General features: G+C 38.3%; 1 protein-coding gene across 12 annotated transcripts in view; it reads left to right on the top strand.

The window, feature by feature from the left end:
- The window catches only part of DYNC2I1 (dynein 2 intermediate chain 1), a 148740-nt gene that overhangs the window by 103687 nt on the left and 22445 nt on the right, over window positions 1–22608 (top strand). For all 12 annotated transcript variants that reach the window (XR_012799327.1, XR_012799328.1, XM_075587820.1 and 9 more), the window contains 9 exons: window positions 552–602; window positions 1128–1569; window positions 2421–2497; window positions 9879–10199; window positions 12951–13031; window positions 15280–15472; window positions 17330–17432; window positions 18227–18356; window positions 20579–20690. Coding sequence is in view for 10 of the 12 variants with exons in the window: in XM_075587820.1 (XP_075443935.1) it covers window positions 552–602; window positions 1128–1569; window positions 2421–2497; window positions 9879–10199; window positions 12951–13031; window positions 15280–15472; window positions 17330–17432; window positions 18227–18356; window positions 20579–20690 (1510 nt within the window). In the remaining 2 variants the exon portion in view is untranslated. The remainder of the gene's footprint in view (window positions 1–551; window positions 603–1127; window positions 1570–2420; window positions 2498–9878; window positions 10200–12950; window positions 13032–15279; window positions 15473–17329; window positions 17433–18226; window positions 18357–20578; window positions 20691–22608) is intronic.

Genomic DNA, 22608 nt, shown 5'->3' with positions numbered 1-22608 from the left:
AAAAAAATTAAATTAAAAAAAAAAAAAAGAGTAGGAGGAATTGCTCCCTTAACATGAGAATAAGTTAAATAGTACTTTCTCTTCTACCTTGGCCTCGGTTTCATTTTTTAATTTACATGTTAAAATTACTTGTAATTGGTTTTATGAAGAAGCTACGTGGACAGCTGTTGTACAAATAAACTTCCGTTATGATTGCAGACAAGAGTTGGCTGCTTAACCGTTTAGCATGAAGCAAAAATGATAAATCTACTGTCCTGTCTTCAATTTCTTCTTAAAACTCGTATTTCTTTCCATGTCAACATGCCCAACTCTCTTTAGAGCTATATTGTGCAGCACAAGAGCACAATCCTTGATGCACTTTGAAGCTCTGCTCATTGCTTCCTGTGGTTGAAGCCTTAATCTGTCCTTAAAATATAACAATGACACCTGAATACTTTGATTTTACTAGAATTGTGTTGGATAGTTATTTATTTGTAGATGTACCATGAAACACAAAGCACTAAGAAGATCCTGGTACAGCTGTAAGCACTTCTTTCTTTTTTTCCCCCCAGAAAAGCAAAGAGGACACTTGGAAATCGGAGGAGCTAAAAAGACACATGAAGGTAACATGTTGTATGTAGTTTCACCATTGTATGACTAGATTGGTCTAAGCTCATTGTATATCTCTTATCTTCAATCAAGTTTCTGATGGCCTTAACACTACACTTAGCAGTAATGGCTTGCTGGTCCCATACTAGCTTTGAACAGAACAAAAACAAATCTCTTCCAGTGAAGCATGGATCTTACCAGATCCCGCGTTTGCGGTTAGATGTAACCAAGGAGGGTGGCTATTGCTTTGTCGAAATGTCATAGTTTAGATGCAACTCGGGGTAGGAACTTGGCTTTAAATGATTGGCTTGTGGTTTCAAATTTGAAATCAGAAACCCAAGGCTCCCACTTAAGTTATTGACTTTCAAAGTCGATTGTTAGCTTTATGGTGCTAATGACATTACCGTAGAACATATTGGACATTTCGAGAGGACCATGATGTAGACTTTTTTTTTTTTTTTCTTCTGGGAGCGCGGTTAAAACTCGTATGCAATTTTGAAGTTACACTTTATTTTTTTTTAATTTGTGTCATCATTTAGGCTGGAACGCCAGATAGACAGCACGAAGATAAGAAAAATAGGGACAGAAGATATCGGAGGGATGAAGTTGGAGATGAGCGTATAGAACGCAGGCACAGAAAGAATGAAAAGGATAGGAAAGAAGAACGAGAGCAACGTAAATCCTCGGAGAGTGATAGAAATCAGGATGAAGAGATGGAAGTGCTTGGAGATCAACATAGAGAAAAGGATAAAGGAAAAGAGAGAGACAAAGTGAGGGACAGAGAGCGAGACTGTGAGCCCGAAAGGGAAAAATATTACACGTCTGAAAAAGACAAAACTAGAGAGAGAGAGAAAGTTAGAGACCGAAAACACAGCTGGGCAGAGCCAGATAAATTATCTGGTATTCCTAAAGCGTATGGAGGAACTGACCTCGTGAAGGAGGAAAAAGCACCAAAGAGAAGAGAAATTAGAGAAAGTCTAGGTAAGTGAGTAGCTATGTAGGTATTTTCAGATACTGCTAAGTATCTAGTGAAGCATAGGGAAAGACGGACATATTCCTGTTTCCTATTATTATGGATGGAAAAATCTCAGGCTCCTGGTTGACCGGGTGCCTTAAATCTCCCCCCTGGTGACTGTGCTGTGCGTAGTGATGACTCACCTGATTGGCATGTCAAGTCACCGCCACTCAGTGAGGAGCGGGGGGATCGGAGAGCAGAATGCGTGCAAGGGTTGGGGATGGGACTAGTCGGAGCTCAGCAGAGATGTATGAGAGTGTTAGTGTGTGTGTGTGTGTCTGTGAGAAGAGCGGGGGGATCGGAGAGCAGGTGGGATGTGGCTAGTTGGAGGGTGCAGGGCTAGTCAGCGCTGATAGCTGAGGTGTGTGTGTGTCACAGATAAGGACACAGGCAATAACAGGTCGGAAGGGGCAGTCAGAACCCTCTCCCAACCACGCTGGCTCTTAAAAATTATTGCTGGCTCCTAAGTATTTAATATTTTTGCCCACACCTGCCTATTTTGTATAAAAGCTATTTTGTCAAGGATGAAAGGTGCTATAGTAATATAACCAATCATACTAGTCGACGAATAGCGATCCATTGAACGAGTGTGAAAGCACTGGTACATACATTTTTATGTAATATAGCAGACTTTATTTCTTGTCTGCTGTGATATGTTGGGATATATTGTGATGTACTGTGCCAATATTGCTATGGAAACACTTATCTTCTGAGTTATATTGGGATACGTTGTGTTATCTGTGGAACAGTGCCGAGAGTGTGATAGACTGTCTTTCACAATTATATACTTTAATAACATATGTATATTGTATGTTAGGAAAAACTAAACACCAGACTGATGACAGAGAAAGAAGACACCTAGAAAGAAAGGAAAAAGAAGGGAAAAAGCGAGCGGTAAGCTTGTGCTAGTTCCCAGCTCTCTACATCCTAATATTATCGTTTGATCCCGATGCTTCAATACTTAAGGAAGGTTACTTAAACAAGCAATGGAAAAATATAGGGTAGGACCCTAAATACCGAGGCTACAAACCAGGCACTATGGAGTATAGCTTATCCACTTGATAGAAGACTGACACCAGTGTAAAGAATAATATAATATAATAATGTAAAGCCTCCGGTACTTACTCAGGGAGTGGGGCAATGGAAAACCTGATAGAAGTACAAGGGGACACCTCCCAAGGGGGCGCCCCCAAGTTAGTCACGGCCCGGTCACCAAAAAGCCTCACCTGTCTCCCTTGTGTACCGCGTGGAGGTGATGAGCCGGTCTGCACTCACGAAAGCCGTTCCCGTTGGCACAGGGAGAATCCTCTGGCAGCTTGCGTCCACGCTGCTACTGGTGTCAGCGTGCTCCAACCGGAAGTGACGTCACATGGAGAAAAAAGTTAGGTAGTTCCGTGGTTCACAGCATCTTCCACAGCCAACGTGTTAAATAAAGTTTTTTTATATTCATAACTAGCAACGAACATCAACACGACCACTCTGACGCGTTTCGTCCAAGCATGGACTTTTTCAAAGAGTGCTATCTATGCGTAATGACCAACTTTATATAGGGGATGACGTGAGCCAGCCACCAATCCTCACACGGATTGACCTTCAATCGCACCTGCAAATTGTTAGTTAGATAAATGGCTACAACACGTCACTCCCTACATCAGTGGGCATATAGAAAAAAACATAAATACATATATTATTAGACAAAATCATTTAAAAAGCAACATGAAAGATGCTGGATAAAATTAAAAACACACAAAGCTGAATATTCAGATGCTAGTACTATAATTAAGATTAACCCTAATAATTTGGACGGAAGATAGTGGATACAAAAAATTCACATTACTTATAAAGTATAATAAATAATAATAGAATTTCGATCCATAGCACATAAACATAGTATCAATTTTACAAAATGTGGATAGTGATTAGTGCATTCACATACTCATTTGATTATCCTAGGTATAATAATACCCCACACCTCCCAGATCTAACTGTATTAGGGTGTACACTATGAGCACTCCCCAAAAAAAGCCATTACCCCACCAAGAAGTGCTTAAGTTCCCACTCCTGGTTGATGCCGGCCGGGTGGAGTGTGTTCAGAGTGTACACCCAGTACATTTCTTGTTTATTAAGTACCCCCTCCCTATATCCGCCTCTGGCATGACAGGGAATGTGTTCAATAGCAGTGTAGGAAAAATTAGCTATTCCTCCTCTAGGGCATCTAGAGAAGTGTCTAGGGACTGGGTGAGAGGTATCGTTTTTCTTAATCAACCGTACATGTTCTGCAATGCGAGTCTTAACTGGCCTTATCGTACGTCCTACATACATTTTATTACAGCCACATCTCAAAAGATATATAGTATAGGCCGTATTGCAATTCAGAAAATCTTTAATAAAATATTTTTTTCCGTTTGGTTCAGATTTAACGAATTTAGTACTGTGGACATATTTGCACATGGAATAATTTCCACATGCATAAAAACCTTTAGGGATTCCTTTGATTTTATTGAATTCAGGGTTCGACTGGAAATGACTTGGTGAGAGATGCGACGCTAATGTTTTGGCCTTACGGAATGTAAATTTTGGCCCGTTCTTAGTGAATTCTGCAATATCCCCATCAAGTGACAGCGTATGCCAATGCTTATGTATAATATCACATATAAGTTTTGATTGGCGACAGTAAGTGGTGACAAATAATGGACTCATATCGCTGTAATTTGTGGGAATTTGCGCATTACCCTTATAATGTTTGTTTTTCTTCTTCTCTAGAAGTACAGGACGATCCAAGGACATTGCATGTTCAAATGCTGTCTGGATATCCTTTCGTTTAGAGCCCCTGGCTTGAAATCTTTCAAACAGTACTTTTGACTGTAAATAAAAACTATCATAATCGGAACATATCCGTCTTAGCCGTATGAATTGGGCTTTTGGAATGCTTTTAATTAATGACTGGGGATGGCAACTTTTTGCTGACAGCAGTGTGTTCCTAGAATTAGGTTTTCGAAATATATCGGTTTGGATGTGCATGTCATGGTCGATGTACAGGAGCAGGTCTAGATAGTTGATACAATTAATATTATGCTCATAAGTAAATTTTATATTTAAATTATTTGTATTTAATGTGTTAATAAATGAGAGCAGTGATGATTCATCGCCGTCCCATACCATGATGAGATCGTCGATGAATCGTTTGAAATAAATAATTTGTGAACGATATATATTATTACTGTGATAAATATGTTGTGCTTCCCATAACCCCATAAATAAGTTTGCATATGATGGTGCAAAACTTGTGCCCATTGCTGTGCCTAATAACTGTAAATAAAAATGTGAATCAAACAAAAAATAATTGTGAGTTAATAAGAACTTAATAGATTCTAAAAGAAAAGTGCAAAGTGACGTAGAAAGTTGTGATAATTGTAAAAAATGTGCAATTGCTGATAACCCGTGATCGTGATGTATAATGGAATAAAGAGAGATCACGTCAAGCGTGACCCATCTGTATTCTATTTTCCAGACCAGGTCCCGTACATCCACCATGAGATCCGTAGAATCCTTGATAAAAGACGGCAATGAAAAAACAAGTGGTTTTAAATAAGAGTCCACAAACCGCGATAAACCATCTCCCAAAGATCCAATGCCCGCCACTATAGGACGACCCGGAGGATCGACCAATGACTTATGGATCTTTGGGAGATGGTGGAATACCGGAATCACGGGATGTGGGTTTCTCAAAAATTCAATTTCTTGTTTGTTAAGTGTACATAAATTTTTTCCAAATTCAATAAGTTTGTCATATTGCAACATAAACTCTGCTGTTGGATCTTTTTTAAGGAGTTTGTAATGATCTTGATTCCCTAGCTGTCTAAGTGCCGCCTGTCTATATTCATAACATCACTATCATCTTCATTGGTAACAACAATAGATACATCATTATCGCTGATATCAGAACCAGGCAGATTTGTAGTATGAAATTGTCCTCTAGATGAAAAAAACTTTTTTAAGGATAATTTGCGGGTAAACCTCTGGAGATCAATAACCGTCTGGAATAGATGAAAGTCCTGGACCGGGGCAAAACCCAATCCCTTATTAAGCAAGGACAACTGTTGATATCAGCGATAATGATGTATCTATTGTTGTTACCAATGAAGATGATAGTGATGTTATGAATAATGTTTCACTTGATACCTTTCAGGAAACCTGTGTATTATCAGACTTGGATGCACTACTCAAACAGCAAGGTGAAGAAATTAATACCTTCTCCCAACCTTTCTTTGGTACCCATTCATCAGGTTTTAAAAGGAAGTCCATCTTCTGTCCAAATTCAAGCAGGGGACCATTTATTACGGCATTTGAAAGGTTGGTAGAAAGAGACCTGCAAATTTTATCTAAGGGCTTTTCCTGCTCATCCTTGCATGCCAACAATCTGACATACACAGAGGTCCAGGAACTTGACACCTTGAAGCGTAATAATGATATTATGTTTAGGAATGCTGATAAAGGTGGGGCCCTTGTGGTTTTATCCACTATTCAATATAGACAGGAGGCACTTAGGCAGCTAGGGAATCAAGATCATTACAAACTCCTTAAAAAAGATCCAACAGCAGAGTTTATGTTGCAATATGACGAACTTATTGAATTTGGAAAAAATTTATGTACACTTAACAAACAAGAAATTGAATTTTTGAGAAACCCACATCCCGTGATTCCGGTATTCCACCATCTCCCAAAGATCCATAAGTCATTGGTCGATCCTCCGGGTCGTCCTATAGTGGCGGGCATTGGATCTTTGGGAGATGGTTTATCGCGGTTTGTGGACTCTTATTTAAAACCACTTGTTTTTTCATTGCCGTCTTTTATCAAGGATTCTACGGATCTCATGGTGGATGTACGGGACCTGGTCTGGAAAATAGAATACAGATGGGTCACGCTTGACGTGATCTCTCTTTATTCCATTATACATCACGATCACGGGTTATCAGCAATTGCACATTTTTTACAATTATCACAACTTTCTACGTCACTTTGCACTTTTCTTTTAGAATCTATTAAGTTCTTATTAACTCACAATTATTTTTTGTTTGATTCACATTTTTATTTACAGTTATTAGGCACAGCAATGGGCACAAGTTTTGCACCATCATATGCAAACTTATTTATGGGGTTATGGGAAGCACAACATATTTATCACAGTAATAATATATATCACTCACAAATTATTTATTTCAAACGATTCATCGACGATCTCATCATGGTATGGGACGGCGATGAATCATCACTGCTCTCATTTATTAACACATTAAATACAAATAATTTAAATATAAAATTTACTTATGAGCATAATATTAATTGTATCAACTATCTAGACCTGCTCCTGTACATCGACCATGACATGCACATCCAAACCGATATATTTCGAAAACCTAATTCTAGGAACACACTGCTGTCAGCAAAAAGTTGCCATTCCCAGTCATTAATTAAAAGCATTCCAAAAGCCCAATTCATACGGCTAAGACGGATATGTTCCGATTATGATAGTTTTTATTTACAGTCAAAAGTACTGTTTGAAAGATTTCAAGCCAGGGGCTCTAAACGAAAGGATATCCAGACAGCATTTGAACATGCAATGTCCTTGGATCGTCCTGTACTTCTAGAGAAGAAGAAAAACAAACATTATAAGGGTAATGCGCAAATTCCCACAAATTACAGCGATATGAGTCCATTATTTGTCACCACTTACAGTCGCCAATCAAAACTTATATGTGATATTATACATAAGCATTGGCATACGCTGTCACTTGATGGGGATATTGCAGAATTCACTAAGAACGGGCCAAAATTTACATTCCGTAAGGCCAAAACATTAGCGTCGCATCTCTCACCAAGTCATTTCCAGTCGAACCCTGAATTCAATAAAATGAAAGGAATCCCTAAAGGTTTTTATGCATGTGGAAATTGTTCCATGTGCAAATATGTCCACAGTACTAAATTCGTTAAATCTGAACCAAACGGAAAAAAATATTTTATTAAAGATTTTCTGAATTGCAATACGGCCTATACTATATATCTTTTGAGATGTGGCTGTAATAAAATGTATGTAGGACGTACGATAAGGCCAGTTAAGACTCGCATTGCAGAACATGTACGGTTGATTAAGAAAAACGATACCTCTCACCCAGTCCCTAGACACTTCTCTAGATGCCCTAGAGGAGGAATAGCTAATTTTTCCTACACTGCTATTGAACACATTCCCTGTCATGCCAGAGGCGGATATAGGGAGGGGGTACTTAATAAACAAGAAATGTACTGAGTGTACACTCTGAACACACTCCACCCGGCCGGCATCAACCAGGAGTGGGAACTTAAGCACTTCTTGGTGGGGTAATGGCTTTTTTTGGGGAGTGCTCACAGTGTACACCCTAATACAGTTAGATCTGGGAGGTGTGGGGTATTATGATACCTAGGATAATCAAATGAGTATGTGAATGCACTAATCACTATCCGCATTTTGTAAAATTGATACTATGTTTATGTGCTATGGATCGAAATTCTATTATTATTTATTATACTTTATTATACTTTATAAGTAATGTGAATTTTTTGTATCCACTATCTTCCGTCCAAATTATTAGGGTTAATCTTAATTATAGTACTAGCATCTGAATATTCAGCTTTGTGTGTTTTTAATTTTATCCAGCATCTTTCATGTTGCTTTTTAAATGATTTTGTCTAATAATATATGTATTTATGTTTTTTCTATATGCCCACTGATGTAGGGAGTGACGTGTTGTAGCCATTTATCTAACTAACAATTTGCAGGTGCGATTGAAGGTCAATCCGTGTGATGATTGGTGGCTGGCTCACGTCATCCCCTATATAAAGTTGGTCATTACCATAGATAGCACTCTTTGAAAAAGTCCATGCTTGGACGAAACGCGTCAGAGTGGTCGTGCTGATGTTCGTTGCTAGTTGTTAAATAAAGTTTTTTTATATTCATACGTTGGCTGTTGAAGATGCTGTGAACCACGGAACTACCTAACTTTTTTCTACTTAAACAAGCAGAACTGTACATCATTGCACTGAAAAAACTTGATACATTATTTAGGTATCAGAATTGTTTTCTTCTACCTTTTTTAAAGTAAAGCTGCATTGAATGATCAATATAGAAAAAGACAAGAAAGGATCGCAGCAAGGGATGGTATAATTATAAAGTAATCTATGTAAAAATTGTAATGTATTAAAAACTCACATATAATAGTGCAAAAACCGGCACACATGCTGTCCTCATCATAGTTTTGGGGGTACTTGGCTCACAAATCTCTATTGCTGGTGCTGAGAACTCCAGCGGGAATACAGCAAAGACCGCATCACCAAGTCTGATGTTCAGATGGATATTCAGCAACCTCGTGGAAATGCTCAGGACAAGACATCGTAGTGTGAAAATTGACCAACAACTACGCGTTTCGCATCATTACTTTTTGTCGGGGCTGGCTAACAGACGTTCTAAGAAATCATATATAGTTTCTTAGAATGTCTGTTAGCCAGCCCCCTGACAAAACATAGTGGTTGGTTAATGATCACGCTGTGAAGTCTTGTCCTGAGCATGTCTACGAGGCTGCTTAATATTCTTCTCAACATCAGACTGGGTGATGCGGTGTTTGCTGTTTTCCCGCTGGGGTTCTCACCGCTAGTAATAGACATTTGTCAGCCAGATACCCTTAAACAATGAGGACAGCGTGTGCCGGTTTTTGCAATATTATATGTGATTTTTTACTTATACCATCCCTCGTTGTGCTCCTTTCTTGTGTCTTTCTGTTGAAGTTTGCACCGTCGATTGCGGGAGGTTCTAGAGCATCGTGTGTGGTTTTGTGCTCATTGAAATAATATATCAGAGAATTGAATAAGAAATTGGCTTCATTTAATATTTTCATGGCTCTCTATTCTTCTGCTTACTAATCTTTATAGAGAAACAATTAGCATGAGCTTTGATGTACAGTTACAGGCCCCTTCACCACAAAACATAGTAGCTCTACATTGCTTGTTGGAAGGGGGGGAATGTTACTTGCAGTGTTGTACAATTCGCCTGTTCATCTTTAAACACTTCTTGCTTCCCAAAATGTTGCTCTTTCCTGCGGTTTAGGGCTCCTTTTTCGGTTTAAATAGAATAAAAGTTATCTTTATTTTTACTTTTAATATTGTAGAAAGTCCAGAAAATTTTATTTTTAAATCCATATACACAATGTGTACCTACATTTCCCAAATTGTACTTTTTTCTTTAAAGAACGAAGATTATGGCGAGCGAGACTCGAGACACAGAAAGCCTGGGTTGGACGTGGATATGCAAGACAGCGACAGGGAGAGGAAAAGGGGAGAAAGGAAAGAACACGGGAATGCCGAAAGGGAGAAGAGGCACCGAAACAGACAAGAGAATGAGACACAAGGTGCCAGGAGCCTCAGATCATCAAAAAAAGACGCCCCAGAGCTCATTCATACAGTGAAAGAGAAGAGCCACAGAAATGCACAGGAAGAAGGCAGAGAAAAAACGCATCGTGAGAAGAGCAACAGAATAATACAACCGAGCGAAATTAGAAAAATAAATGAGGTCTGTGTAGCTAAATTAATAGTCATTTTGTTGGGCAAGAAGTTAGAATAAGGACAGTACAAATTAAATATTAATCCGCTATAATTAATCATTATAAAAGCAATGTAACAAATTCATGTATACAGGAAGTTGTATAGCTATATCTTCTCTCATATATAATAATAATAAATTTTATTTCATATAGCTCTTTTCTCCCAATTGGATTTAAAGCCCTTGATAATTACAGTATAGTGTTTGGCACGCAGCATGGTACATAGGATTTACACAGGCACAATTCATATGTAGATCTAACAGTCTGACATTTTAGATAAGTACATTCAGTGTTTTAAAAAAAAATCTCATTAGGAAAGTGGAGATAAACAAAAATCTTCCAGGAAAGCCATTCAAAGGCAAGAAACTTATGATGAAAAGATACGTGTATCCTTGCTGTCCACTTGACTTTTAGTTGCTTCATGTTGTCCTTACTGGTTAAAATGTCACCTTCTTTCCAGTTATGTACATGCTTTTATTATTGCAGTGATATCTATTTTATTTTATATTATTGTGTAACATTATTATGGATTAGCCAGTGTAGTAGCTAGATATGCGCGGGCCCCCGGGCAAAATGTTTCACTTGCCGGCTACTAGTGCGCAGGCGCGGTCGACGTGTGCCAGTTGCTCATGCGCTATCAGCATTTGCCAGTCGTATGCGCGTCCGTCAAGCTCCAATCGCGCATGCGCGAGTGGCAAACGGTGATCACGCATGCGCGGTTGGCAAGTGCTGATCGCGCATGCGCACTAGCAGCTGGCAAGTGCCGATCGCGCATGTGTAGTCTGTTAATGCCAACTGCGCATGTGTGACATTTGTCCCGGATTTTGCCCGGACTATAGCTACGCCCTAGGGATTAGCTCAATTTCAAAAGATCAGTAAACTAATATTAATCCATTTTGGGTTGTTTAGCTGAATCACTTTCTTATAGAATTACTTTCATCATGCACGTTCCTCCAAATCTTATGCTTACAATATGTGTTTAAAAAAAAATCCTTTCCCTGTGGATCCATGCAGGAACCAAGCTGCAAATGGCTAAAAAATAATAATTGTGGTGGTGGTAAATTTTGGTCCCTGATGTCTTAAAGCAGTCACGCCAGATACCAACATCTATTTTCGAACTTTACATCTATTTTGCTTTAATTGTGCAAATTGAATTCTTAACCATCTCTTGCCAAATTTCCTCCCAGGAATTACACACAGGTTGTTCTGAACCAAGGATCCTCTCTCACTTTTTTTTTTTATTTTGGATTGTTGTACACAGTTACATAAAGGTGTATGAAAGAGACGGATGAAGGCTTTCTGCTGCCCTTAAAAACTGATGGAGATATGTAACTAAATCAAATTGGTCCAAAGCTCGGAGCACATCTTTACCTCTGCATCCATTTGCACAAGCGACATGTGGATCTTGGGGATTTTGCTTTTTACATTTGACCCTAATCTCTTTGGAGCAGAGGTTAATGCCACCTAAACCTGGCAAATTGTATTGCCTCAAAGAGAGCGGAAAACTGTACACGTTATAGCCACAACTTTTGATATGCCATTATAATATTGCTCTGCATATTTCCTCCCTTAACTCCTCCTATAACCAGTCCATGAAATGCTCATCGCAGAAGTGCATTAATTCCCGTACACAAACTAGGGCAAAGCCCCTTGATTTAGGAACGTAGTCACTCAGTTTTAAAATGTCAAGTAATTGCACCAGTTTTGGAGCAATACTTCAGTTGTGAAACTTGATTTATATTGTATCTCCCTATGTTTTAACAGTAGAACACTGTAAAAGAACTAGGCAGATATAGAGCTGTAGGATTCATAACAAAATGACTGTGTAAATATAAGCGGGATATTGAAATAGTAAAATTACAAGTTGCAGAAGATTGTATTCAGATGCCTGCATTCTTTTTAAAGACAAAAACTGTTTAATGGAACGGGAATTTCCTCTTAATGCTAAATCTTATCAATTTGAAATCCAAAATTCCAAGCTATAAAAAATGTTTATCTGCCTTTATTCTGAGACAATGCTACCTATTTATAATATAGTGTTCTTATTCCTGGATCCTTTTTGATAACTGGCCTTTAAAGTGACTTGAATTCATTTAAAGTCAAAGTCCATGAACGTTTGAATGGTCAAGGTAGATAATTTGAAGAAATAGCTTATTAAATCTCTCTAGCGGGCAGCAGCTGCAGCTACTGCTGCTCTTCAATATCATATAAAACGCTAAAAGTGATGCGTTGATGGGTAGAGTATAGTTGACAAAGTACTTTGGAGTTACTTTGCTTACATTTAAAAAGAAGAAAAGAAAGGACATTGCAAACAAAAATTAAGGACAGAATAAGTAGAAATTGTGTTCCATATGTGACCAGAGCTTTCCACTAGTAGAGTAAATGTTTGGTTTATGTCTGTCTTACACTCTTAACTCTGTTTATTTTTACCTCTCTAGATTTATCTCTATTACTTGCCCTTTCTTTTAAAACATTTTGATGTTCATTATAATTTGATTACGTTTGACTCTGACACCATCTTTCACTTTTTATTCCATTCACCTATCCCATCAGCTGCTGTCCCCCCCCCCCCCCACTACACTGTACATCAGTTGTTGTTGTTGTTTTTTTAGGTATGTGGTGCTGTGTGTAACTCTCATACATATTGTGCTCAGTATTTGCATTGAATTAGTGTGTTTTCTCAAAGATTGTTTTTGAATTTCTTTAAAAATATCTTTAAGGAAGTTGATAAAAGCGATACAGGCGCTGCTTACAATGCAGACGCAGCAGATGACTCGACAAACTATGAAGAGGATTTTGAAGTAAGTAAGAATCAATATTTCCCCACTCACAGCCAGTAAGGAATGACTGATTGCTATAAGAGATTACTCCTTAGCACATGTACTTATTTTTAATGTCTTAGGTGCAGCTCCGGCCAATATCTGCTCTACATCCACACAAATGGATACTAACAGAATACAGTAAATTACATATGTTGATTTACTGCAATTTCATGTTAAAGTCTTTAAAGGAATAATATGTTTTACATGAAGGGTCCAACATAATGTCAATTATTATATATTGTTTTTGTTGTAAATTCTTAATTTATAATCCACATTTTTATAACATTTAACATATACAAAACAATACAACACAACTTAAAAACAAAAAAAGACATATCAGAGTTTTTACACTTTTTCACTCTGCAGTCTACAGTCAAAATACTTAGACTTATTGTTTATCGTATAAAATGAGTTATATATTAGAGTACCGGATATACAATAATATATTTAACAGAAACACTCATGAAAGGGTGGAGCCCCTTCAAATTTCCTTGTGCTGCAGAGATTCACTCCAGGTATATGAAATCCATTTAAATCAGCAACATAACAGACCATAAGGGGTTAACACATATGATGAACAGCAAATGAGTCTGCTGACTCTCCCCTAGTATGGGAGCAGCCTGGCAACATACAGAGGGTTGGCCCAGTAAGTTAAGTAACCTGCTAGGGACCCCTCATATGTATAAATAGTGCACTAAAAATGGCTGTTCCCCTGGGGTGCTTAAGAATAAGAAATAAACTTACTCAGTTCTTTCATTGGTCTGTTCCAGTTGGTGTGCTCCAGGCTTCTGAGCAATAAAGTAGCAGGATATCCTCTCCATAGGAAAGTAATCAGCAGGCACTGCTTGGACAAAAAATGGCAAGAAGGCTGGACTGTGCAAAAAATATATATTTTGACAAAGTCCCTGTGTGGACGAAACAGCGCTGAGGGGGGACTCCTTCTCCCCTTTTTTATCCATGTTTGCCGGGAACCAATAAAGGCTTTTATATTTTTTGCACAGTCCAGCCTTCTTGCCATTTTTTGTCCAAGCAGTGCCCGCTGATTACTTTCCTATGGAGAGGATATCCTGCTACAATAACATATTAGCTGACAGCATTAATAATAAAAACAAACGCACAACAAATGATCCAAAAAGCGTACATAAATTAAAAAAAAATATTGAACTTAAAGAAAAGAAACTAGAAACAAGTCAATCCCATAAGTAGTAGTCCGGGTTATCAATTCAGAATATCCCTGCTTCAGCACAGGTGGCTGTCAAAGACTGCACCACCTCTGCTGAAACTGGGATATCCTGAAAACCAGACTTGTTGGTGGCCCTTAAGGACTGGGGTTGCCCATCCCTGTAGCTAGCTAAAGATTACTACAAATTCTTAAACATATCTTAAGTGATTACTGGCTGTTCCAGGTTTTAGGAATAAACAATGAATTTGCAAACACAGCTGAATGAATTGCATTTATTTTGATTAGTTGTCCCAGAAACCTGGTCTGGCCAAGGCTGCTGAGAATATCCAAATGATAGCATTGTACTGTAGCTCTGTTCCCCACTTGCACAAATGGGATAAAGACTTCAAATGCACTGCTTAATATTATCCTATTGTGTCAACATTTTGGTTCCATATAAGGATGGTATGATGCAAGAGACTTAACGCCAGTCCCACTAAACAACATGTTGTAGTTACAATAAAGTGGAAACACATAGGGCCATATTTACTAAGTACCGCTAAAACTTAAGGCACCTTATGAATTGTTCATTTTAAAGTGCCTTAATGCTTAGCACTAATATTATTTGTTTCATAATGTTGGGTGCTTTTATTAGCTTTGCAGTTTTTACCCCAATACCTAACTGTGAAATACACCGCAACCAAATCATATTACAGTTAGTTTGGTGTTTAGTTTTAAGTGCAAAGCTACCTCGACAACGAATGCAGCAGCAGGAGCACCAAAGTTGTGATGATACAAAATTTAAGAAGACTTGCAAAAAAAAATGTTTATATCAATATTTTACTGAAATGGAAAACCTCTAATTCCCAATGCAATATGTGATCAGAATGGAACAGGAAAACCAGAGCAATCTGTGTAAATACCAAATATACTGAGGCTGCCAAGTGGGAGTAGGGATTTAAAAGCAGGTGTGTATTCCTGCTCAGTCTGCCGCTTAATACCCTGGTTAGATAAGTAACAATATGCACAGTTCAGAATCCTATTTGACGTGTCTTTTGTCCATAGGATTATGATGATGATTTTGAAGAGGACAGTGATGTTGAGAGCAAGGAACCAGTAAAAAAACAAGGAGGCATAACGGTTTGTAAGAATGCAGAGATGGAAGAAATTCAAAGGGCTATTATTTTGGAGAACGAGAAGATTGCTTCGTTTCCTTCCATTCAAAGGCAAAAAAGATTTGACCAGGAATTAAAACAAGGTTTGTAGTACTTTAAATAAAGTGTGAAAGTGTCGACTGTACATACAGTATCTAATTTCTCATCACTGGTTATTTTTTTTTTCTGTTGGAGATATATTAATATAGTGGCAAATACTGCTGACTGAAATCCTTTTAGAATAAAGTAGTTTTTAATTTGTTCCAGGTGAAAGAAAAAGCGCTGCTCTGTAGACTCACAAACAGAAGATAAGAGAACAAAAAAGAGAGAAAAGAAAAATGGTGTAATACGTTCCAAAAGTTTTATATTGGCCATGCATGAAAATACTCTTACAAGCTGTGAATTCTTTTTCCTTATCTCACTCCTCAGTGCTATAATAGTAAAGAATTATACTTTAGTATGATAAGGGATTATACAGAAATCACAGGAGACTTTTTCACAATGGGGACTGGTAGCTAAAGATCTTTTGCACAGGAGAAGAAATACAGAGATTGGAGAATTGGCAGGTTCCAGGCAGTGTCAGGACGGCGAGCAGCAACACAGTGAGAGATCACGAGAGGGGAGAAACAGCTGAGATTCGTAATCAGCTGTCCCAGCGACGGCAAACCGCCGGAGCTTCAGAGTGAAGTGCTTGCGCCAGCACTAAGGAGCGAGATGCCAAAAAGGATTCACCGTTTGTAAGTGTTTGTATGCGTGGTCATTATAAAATATTTGGAACATATTACACCATATTTTTTTTTTTGTGCTCTCTCTTCTTTTTGTGAGAATACAGAGCAGCGCTTTTTCTTTCACATGGAACACTTACATTTGTTGCCCACATTTGGAGTGCAATTTAAGAACAAGCAGCTCCTGGGGATCACTCCTATCCTTTTAGATATTCACCTTATCGACTATAGTTTGATTTAAAAAAGTATGATTGTTACTTAGAAATTTATGATTGATATTTATGATTTACACATTTGATTGTCCCATTGTATTATTGTAACATAGAGCTGTTATGATGCACACACTTATCCACATTTATGCTACACTATTTCGTAGCAGGGATTTTTGAGTAGCGCTATAAGTTATCATATTTTCAGTTTAATTTGCTCTTGTTGCATATTTGTTTTTTAATCACACTCCGAGTTCTGCTTCACTTATATTGCAGTTTGTAACTATTTGAGAAGTAAGATACAAGCAAAACCAAGGCAGACTAGCGGCGGATCTAAATATATCATGTAATCAAGAGGGTTAAACCCTGATTCTTAAGGAGTGTGCGCATCTGAAGATGATCCTGTGCGTTCTCAAAATTGCATGACCTAATTGCATGGGCAAAGAACTCGGTGGTTGTGCAGTAAAAGTATCAAGTAATGTTACAAAAAATAAATAATTATTTTGCTCTACACTAGGGGCAGCCAACTCGGGTTCTCGAGTTCTCGAGTTCTCAAAGGAACTCTGGGAAACAGTTGTGGCGTCTCTTTTTTTTTTTTTTTTTTTTTTCTAGAGAAAAATTCCACATGGTGTTTATGAAACTATTAGCAATGCTAACTGGGAGGAGGTCAGGGGTGGTCAACACCAGTCCTCGCGGGCCACCAGCAGGTCTGGTTTTCAGGATATCCCTGCTTCAGCACAGGTGGCTTAGTCAGCCGAGCCATTGATTGAGCCACCTGTGCTGAAGCAGGGATATCCTGAAAATCTGGCCAGTTGGTAACCTCTAATCTACAAGTCACCTATATTTTTTTAATTAACCTAAACATTTTAAGTGGGCAGACCCACGTGGCAGGCGAAAAGAAATGGAACGGTTGTATCCTCTGCAAAATGATGTTTTTCGTTTTTTCTTTGGGTCAGCAGAATTGATACTTAGTGTATTATGGTTATCTGCATCATAATGACTTGCTTTTTATATGTATTGTGTATAGAGCAACAAGATTCTCCTAACAAGGGACCTCACCGTGGAGTTTTTATAGATTTTGGATCTGCGAAGCAGCAGCTTATTGGTCGTCATGTAGCTAGTAAGCAAAAGTAAGCAGTCTTTATTGAATGTTATGTCAAGATCAAATAAATGTATTGAATTGTATTAAGTGGAAGTAGTAGCATAACTTTTTTAGTGCCAAGGATAGTTTGTATGCAATAAGATGTAGTATGTTGCTTTTACATGGTGCTTTGTATGGAAATAGAAAGCACATGAGTTGCTAATTACTCGTGTGTAGGATGTCACAAGGTTGCCATACTGTATGTAAAGCTTTACTGGACTGCTTATACAATTAGGTTATCTTTAGACTTTAAATTGTTGTCCCTATTTAGATAAAAGTAAGTTCGTTAAAAACGTGCTTAAACCTGGTCTGGCCAACTCCAGTTCTCAGGGGCCACCAAGATGTCAGGTTTTCAGGATATCCCTGCTTCAGCACTGGTGGATCAGTCCTCCACTGAGTCACTGATTGAGCCACCTGTGCTGAAGCAGGGATATCCTGAAAACCTGACCTGTTGGTGGCCCCTGAGAACTGGAGTTGGCCACCCCTGTGCTAAACCATGATATGTCCTGCAGTTTGTGTGCGTCTATGTATCCTCAAGAATACAGTTGATTTTGTTCTTTTGAGCAAAGTTGTATGTGCAATTGTCACAGGCAGAATTGCATTTATAAAAAAATGTAAAGATCTCTGTGGCTAACGCTTATGCTGAATGCTATATGTGAGTGTGACATTATTATTGTTACCAGGTAAAAATCAACTAAGAATTCGGTGCTTTATTTTTTTTTATCAATCCTTTTGAATTGTTCCTAAATAAATGGTTATCTGTATTTTTTTCTTCTCATAAAGAAAGCGCAGTGCAGAAATCCTTCGACTGATTGACTTGGACTTTTCACTCACTTTCTCTTTGCTGGATCTGGCTCCTGTTAAGGAATATGAAATGTACATTCGCAATTTTGGAAAAACAAATACCAAACAGGTAGGTACTGATGAGATTAGCTGTATACTAAAATACAGATATTATTATATGGTTTAGGTGTGTATAAAGAATTAAAACATTTAGATTTTTTTTTTTTTTTTTTTTTTAAACACAGATTTCACATGTTTTGTTGCTTTAATAATATATTGCTTTTAATATACCTGTTGTGATGTACACATTTTCCCATGTGTGTTTGAAAGGGATTAAAAACTGGCCTTACCTCTCCGCAGGGCACTCAAAATGAGCACTCCCACCCCCAAAACAGTGGCACTTTCCCCCAATTACACTGCCTCCACCAGCGTTAATTTAAGGAGCCTTTTGGTCCTCCTGTCTACCAGAAAAATATACCAATTAAACAAAACCCCAATTTCTAATTTAAGTAGAGTAGAATTTATTCCATAACTCAGATTAATGGCCCCCCAGATCCTTGCTTTGGGGGATTGGGACAAATGCATATGTACAGTATCACAGGTGAAGATCCTCTTTATACCCTTGAGCATGAAATTATATATCTGATACACTGTATCTTCCCATGTATTACATGTTCACAATCATGTATTTGTGCCGTTTACATATTTATATCTGATATAGCTGAGGGTGGTACTGAACATTAATTATCTTATAAAATCTCACTCTGCGATGATACAGATATAGTGTCCTTTCTATGAACTTTGGCTGGCATGTAAATGACCTTTCCTTGACCCTCGTCCCTCACGAAGGGCATCTTCCACTTTCACACCTAAATGACATCAACCGCGCACCATTGCCAGTTTCATAGAAATCGTGATGTAAATGCATTCTTTTATTAACACACTGAGCATGTGTGTAATTACAAAGCTTTTCTAAATGTGATTGGTTAGTATTTTGGTAAGGTTAAAGTATACAGCTGCAGCAGCTCTTACTGCTCCTGCTGGTGTGTTGCCAGCAGATGCTATTGTAATGGCAATTAGCCGCACGCGAAAAGGGTGTGGATCCACCATGCTATGACGCCTGCTACATCTGTACCATATTGTACTTATTGTAATTGTCTAGAACAGCGTTTCCCAAATGGGGTTCCGCGGAGCCCTGGGGGTTCCGTGGAGCAGTCCCAAGGGTTCCGCCTACAGACGGGCCGCCCGCACTCACTGTGCAGAGAGAAAAGCAGTCTGTAGCTGCAATTTCTCCTTCAGCCACTAGGTGGTGCTGTGCTGCACAGCTCATGCAGCAGCTCCTTGCTGCATGGAGGGTGAGAGAGTGGGGTGAGGGGGGGTGGGAGACATGGGGAGGAAGGGGGGTGAGAGACATGGGGAGGGAGGGGGGTGAGAGACGTGGAGGGTGGGGGGTGAGAGACATGGGGAGGGAGGGGGGTGAGATAGGGAGGGGCCTGAGAGACACTGGGGGGAGGGAGTGAGACACTGGGGAGAGGGAGTGAGACACTGGGGAGAGGGAGCAGTGGGGGTCTTTTAAAAATGTATTGGAGCGGTGGGTATTTTTTTTTTGTTTTTTCCATGTGCTACGCTAAAAATAATTAAGGGGTTCCATTCTGTTTTACAAAATATAAAAGGTTCCACGACTAAACTTAATTGGCACACACTGGTCTAGAAGTTTCATCCTCAGTCTGCCCTCCGGTGGGGTGCCTATAATGCTTCTTCTTCTTTTTCTTGAATAGGCCAAAAATGTCAATGTATGAAATACCATCTAAAATGTTGTGGACATCTCAAAGGGTAGTTTTCCTGATTGGGGCGTAAATTGAACACGTTTAGCTTCTGCGTATCATAGTAACAGGAATTTCTTTATAACTTTGCTCTAAACAGTTTGTACAACAAAACCCGATTACGGAAATACAGAGCCTATGAAAGTACTACGACAGAAATGTCATCTGTATGGAATATTGAACATAGGCCAAAAATCGGAAGTAATTTTAATGAATGTTATAGAGGGTTAAAACGGTAACTCTGTAGTTGGTAGAAAACAGCCGAACTTGGTACAATCTTTTTGATGAATCAGGGGGAATATTTTTGTTGAAATGCTCATTACCTGAATAATGCATTTTTGAACTGATAAGGTGGGCTGCTTCATCAATAGTATTTTTTTATGGTCTCTAAAAAATTATTCTGCATTGCTGCTATCGCTAGCAGCTAATATTTTACATGTATTAGCCATTTCCATTTTTCTCTATTAATGCTACGATCACCCAAATATATTGTAATGTGTATCAAAAATATAATCATTTGTAATTGTAGGCTTATATCCAGTGCAATGAAGATTGTGTTGACCGAGAAGTTCAAACTGAAGAAATAGACATTGAAGAAAAATGGACTCAACATCCAGGAGAGAGCGCTGTGGTCTGCGGAGGTGACTATGCCGACAAATGCAGTATTAAGGTCCAGATCAACAAAGCTTTGTTATGTAACTTGATGTGATATTAGCACTAAGAGAGCATAGCGTTAACTATAATATTTGGTGGTAATAATGACATGCAAAATGTATATACCAATGAAGCTGTATCATGACATTGCACACCCAGTACGTCTGTGGGGGTTAACGCAGGAACGAAACGTTAAACTTTATGTTGCCTAGTTCATACTTAACTCGCATGAAACAGGGCGTTTGCAGAGTCTGGATGGGTATAACACAAACGTTCGGTATGATTTAACCGACCAGAAAAGGGTGATAGTCACCCCAAAGTTCCCTGTTTACTGCACTCAGTCAAATCTTGTGTAGTAACATATGACTATATAGTCCATTAATTATACGTAAGATGGTGAATAGGTACAGATTACTTGTACTGCTCCCAACATGATGGGATAACAGATGCTAATAAAAGCCAGCAGATTGGCCAAAAATAATAAAGCTTTATTTGAATAGTGACAACGACGGAATAACAGTGAAGTGTATATATACAGTGCTTAAAGGTAAAAATCCCCCAGTAAAAAAGTGGGTGGGTGCTAAATGTGGTAAGTATATCTATGATAATAGTTGTATAATCAATAGCCACAATAGCATGTATACTTTAGCTAACCCAAGATCGACAAAATCTGTGATGAACTAGTTTAGTCAAGTCATCAAATGGTATCAATGTGAACCTGGATACGTGACGACTCCTCACATACTCAGCGATTGTTGCAATTAGTATATAATAAAATATTGTTAAGCATATAAAATCTCAACCCTTTGATCCTCAATGTTAAATATCCAGCAAGTATCAAAATACCCTATTATGCAACATTCATCACACTACTGTGTATCAATCCGTTCAAAAACGTAAGCTGCGCATGTTTGATTAATAAACCGTTTGACACATTCTCAGCCCTGTTAGCTTGTAGGGAATGTTAGACCAAGTTGTCATACACATATAAGGACATTTAGCGTATATACCAAAACAATGGTTAGTGGAATTAGGTTGAGATAAAGTCCACAATCAATGAGCCAAATAACTACAAACTCACCAAATATATACTAATAAAGTAAATTTGAATCAATCGCTATACAACCAGTTAGTTCAGTAGTCGATCCGCCCTACTTCCTCCAAGAAGCCAACGTAGTGACGTCACGACACAATGTACGTTTCGCGCAGCGGGTACGCGCTTTCTCAAGGGAAACCAACATGGCAATATTTCCCAGCATTCTCTCCTTCTTTTTCAACTTGAGTTAAAGACTTATTTCAGGGTTTTGATGGAAGTAAAAAACTTAGTCACTGTCACATTATTGGAAGATAATGGAACATTATGCTGCAATATGGCCATGTGGATATGTCCGTTCCTGTTTTGACGTAACGTTATGAGCTAAGATTTAACCGAGCTTTGTGGATCTAGCCCTAAATAGGTTATGTAGCCAATTAGTAGTATTAATATCATGCAAGTGAGAGAAAAACAGCATTAGGGTACAATATAATTTTAGTCAAGAAAAGCTAAAAAGTTGACTTAAGAGAATTTTTAATCACATCTAAAAATAAAATATGATTTAAAAAATGATACATTTAATGTTTACTAACTGTACATTACCTGTAGACAACTCCTCTGCAGTAGTAATGCTGCCCGTATTTCACTTCACGATGCACAACTCCTTTAGTCTTGTATTCATTGTTAAACTTGATAGTCTAATCAGATATATTCTTTAGAATCACAGCTACATCTGAACGAAATTCTTCTCTGAAGCCTAATTCAAAAGTTTCAAAAGTTTAGAGTACAGAAACATTCAGATTGTAAAGAATGCTGATGTGATCAAGAAATTGTATAAATGTAACTGTAAAAACCTAAGAATTTCTGTTCTT

This window comes from Ascaphus truei, chromosome 2, assembly GCF_040206685.1.
Source record: "Ascaphus truei isolate aAscTru1 chromosome 2, aAscTru1.hap1, whole genome shotgun sequence".
In the NCBI taxonomy this organism is placed as follows: domain Eukaryota; kingdom Metazoa; phylum Chordata; class Amphibia; order Anura; family Ascaphidae; genus Ascaphus; species Ascaphus truei.
The sequence above is the reverse complement of the archived record's forward strand: the minus strand, read 5'-3'. Positions and strand labels throughout refer to the sequence as shown.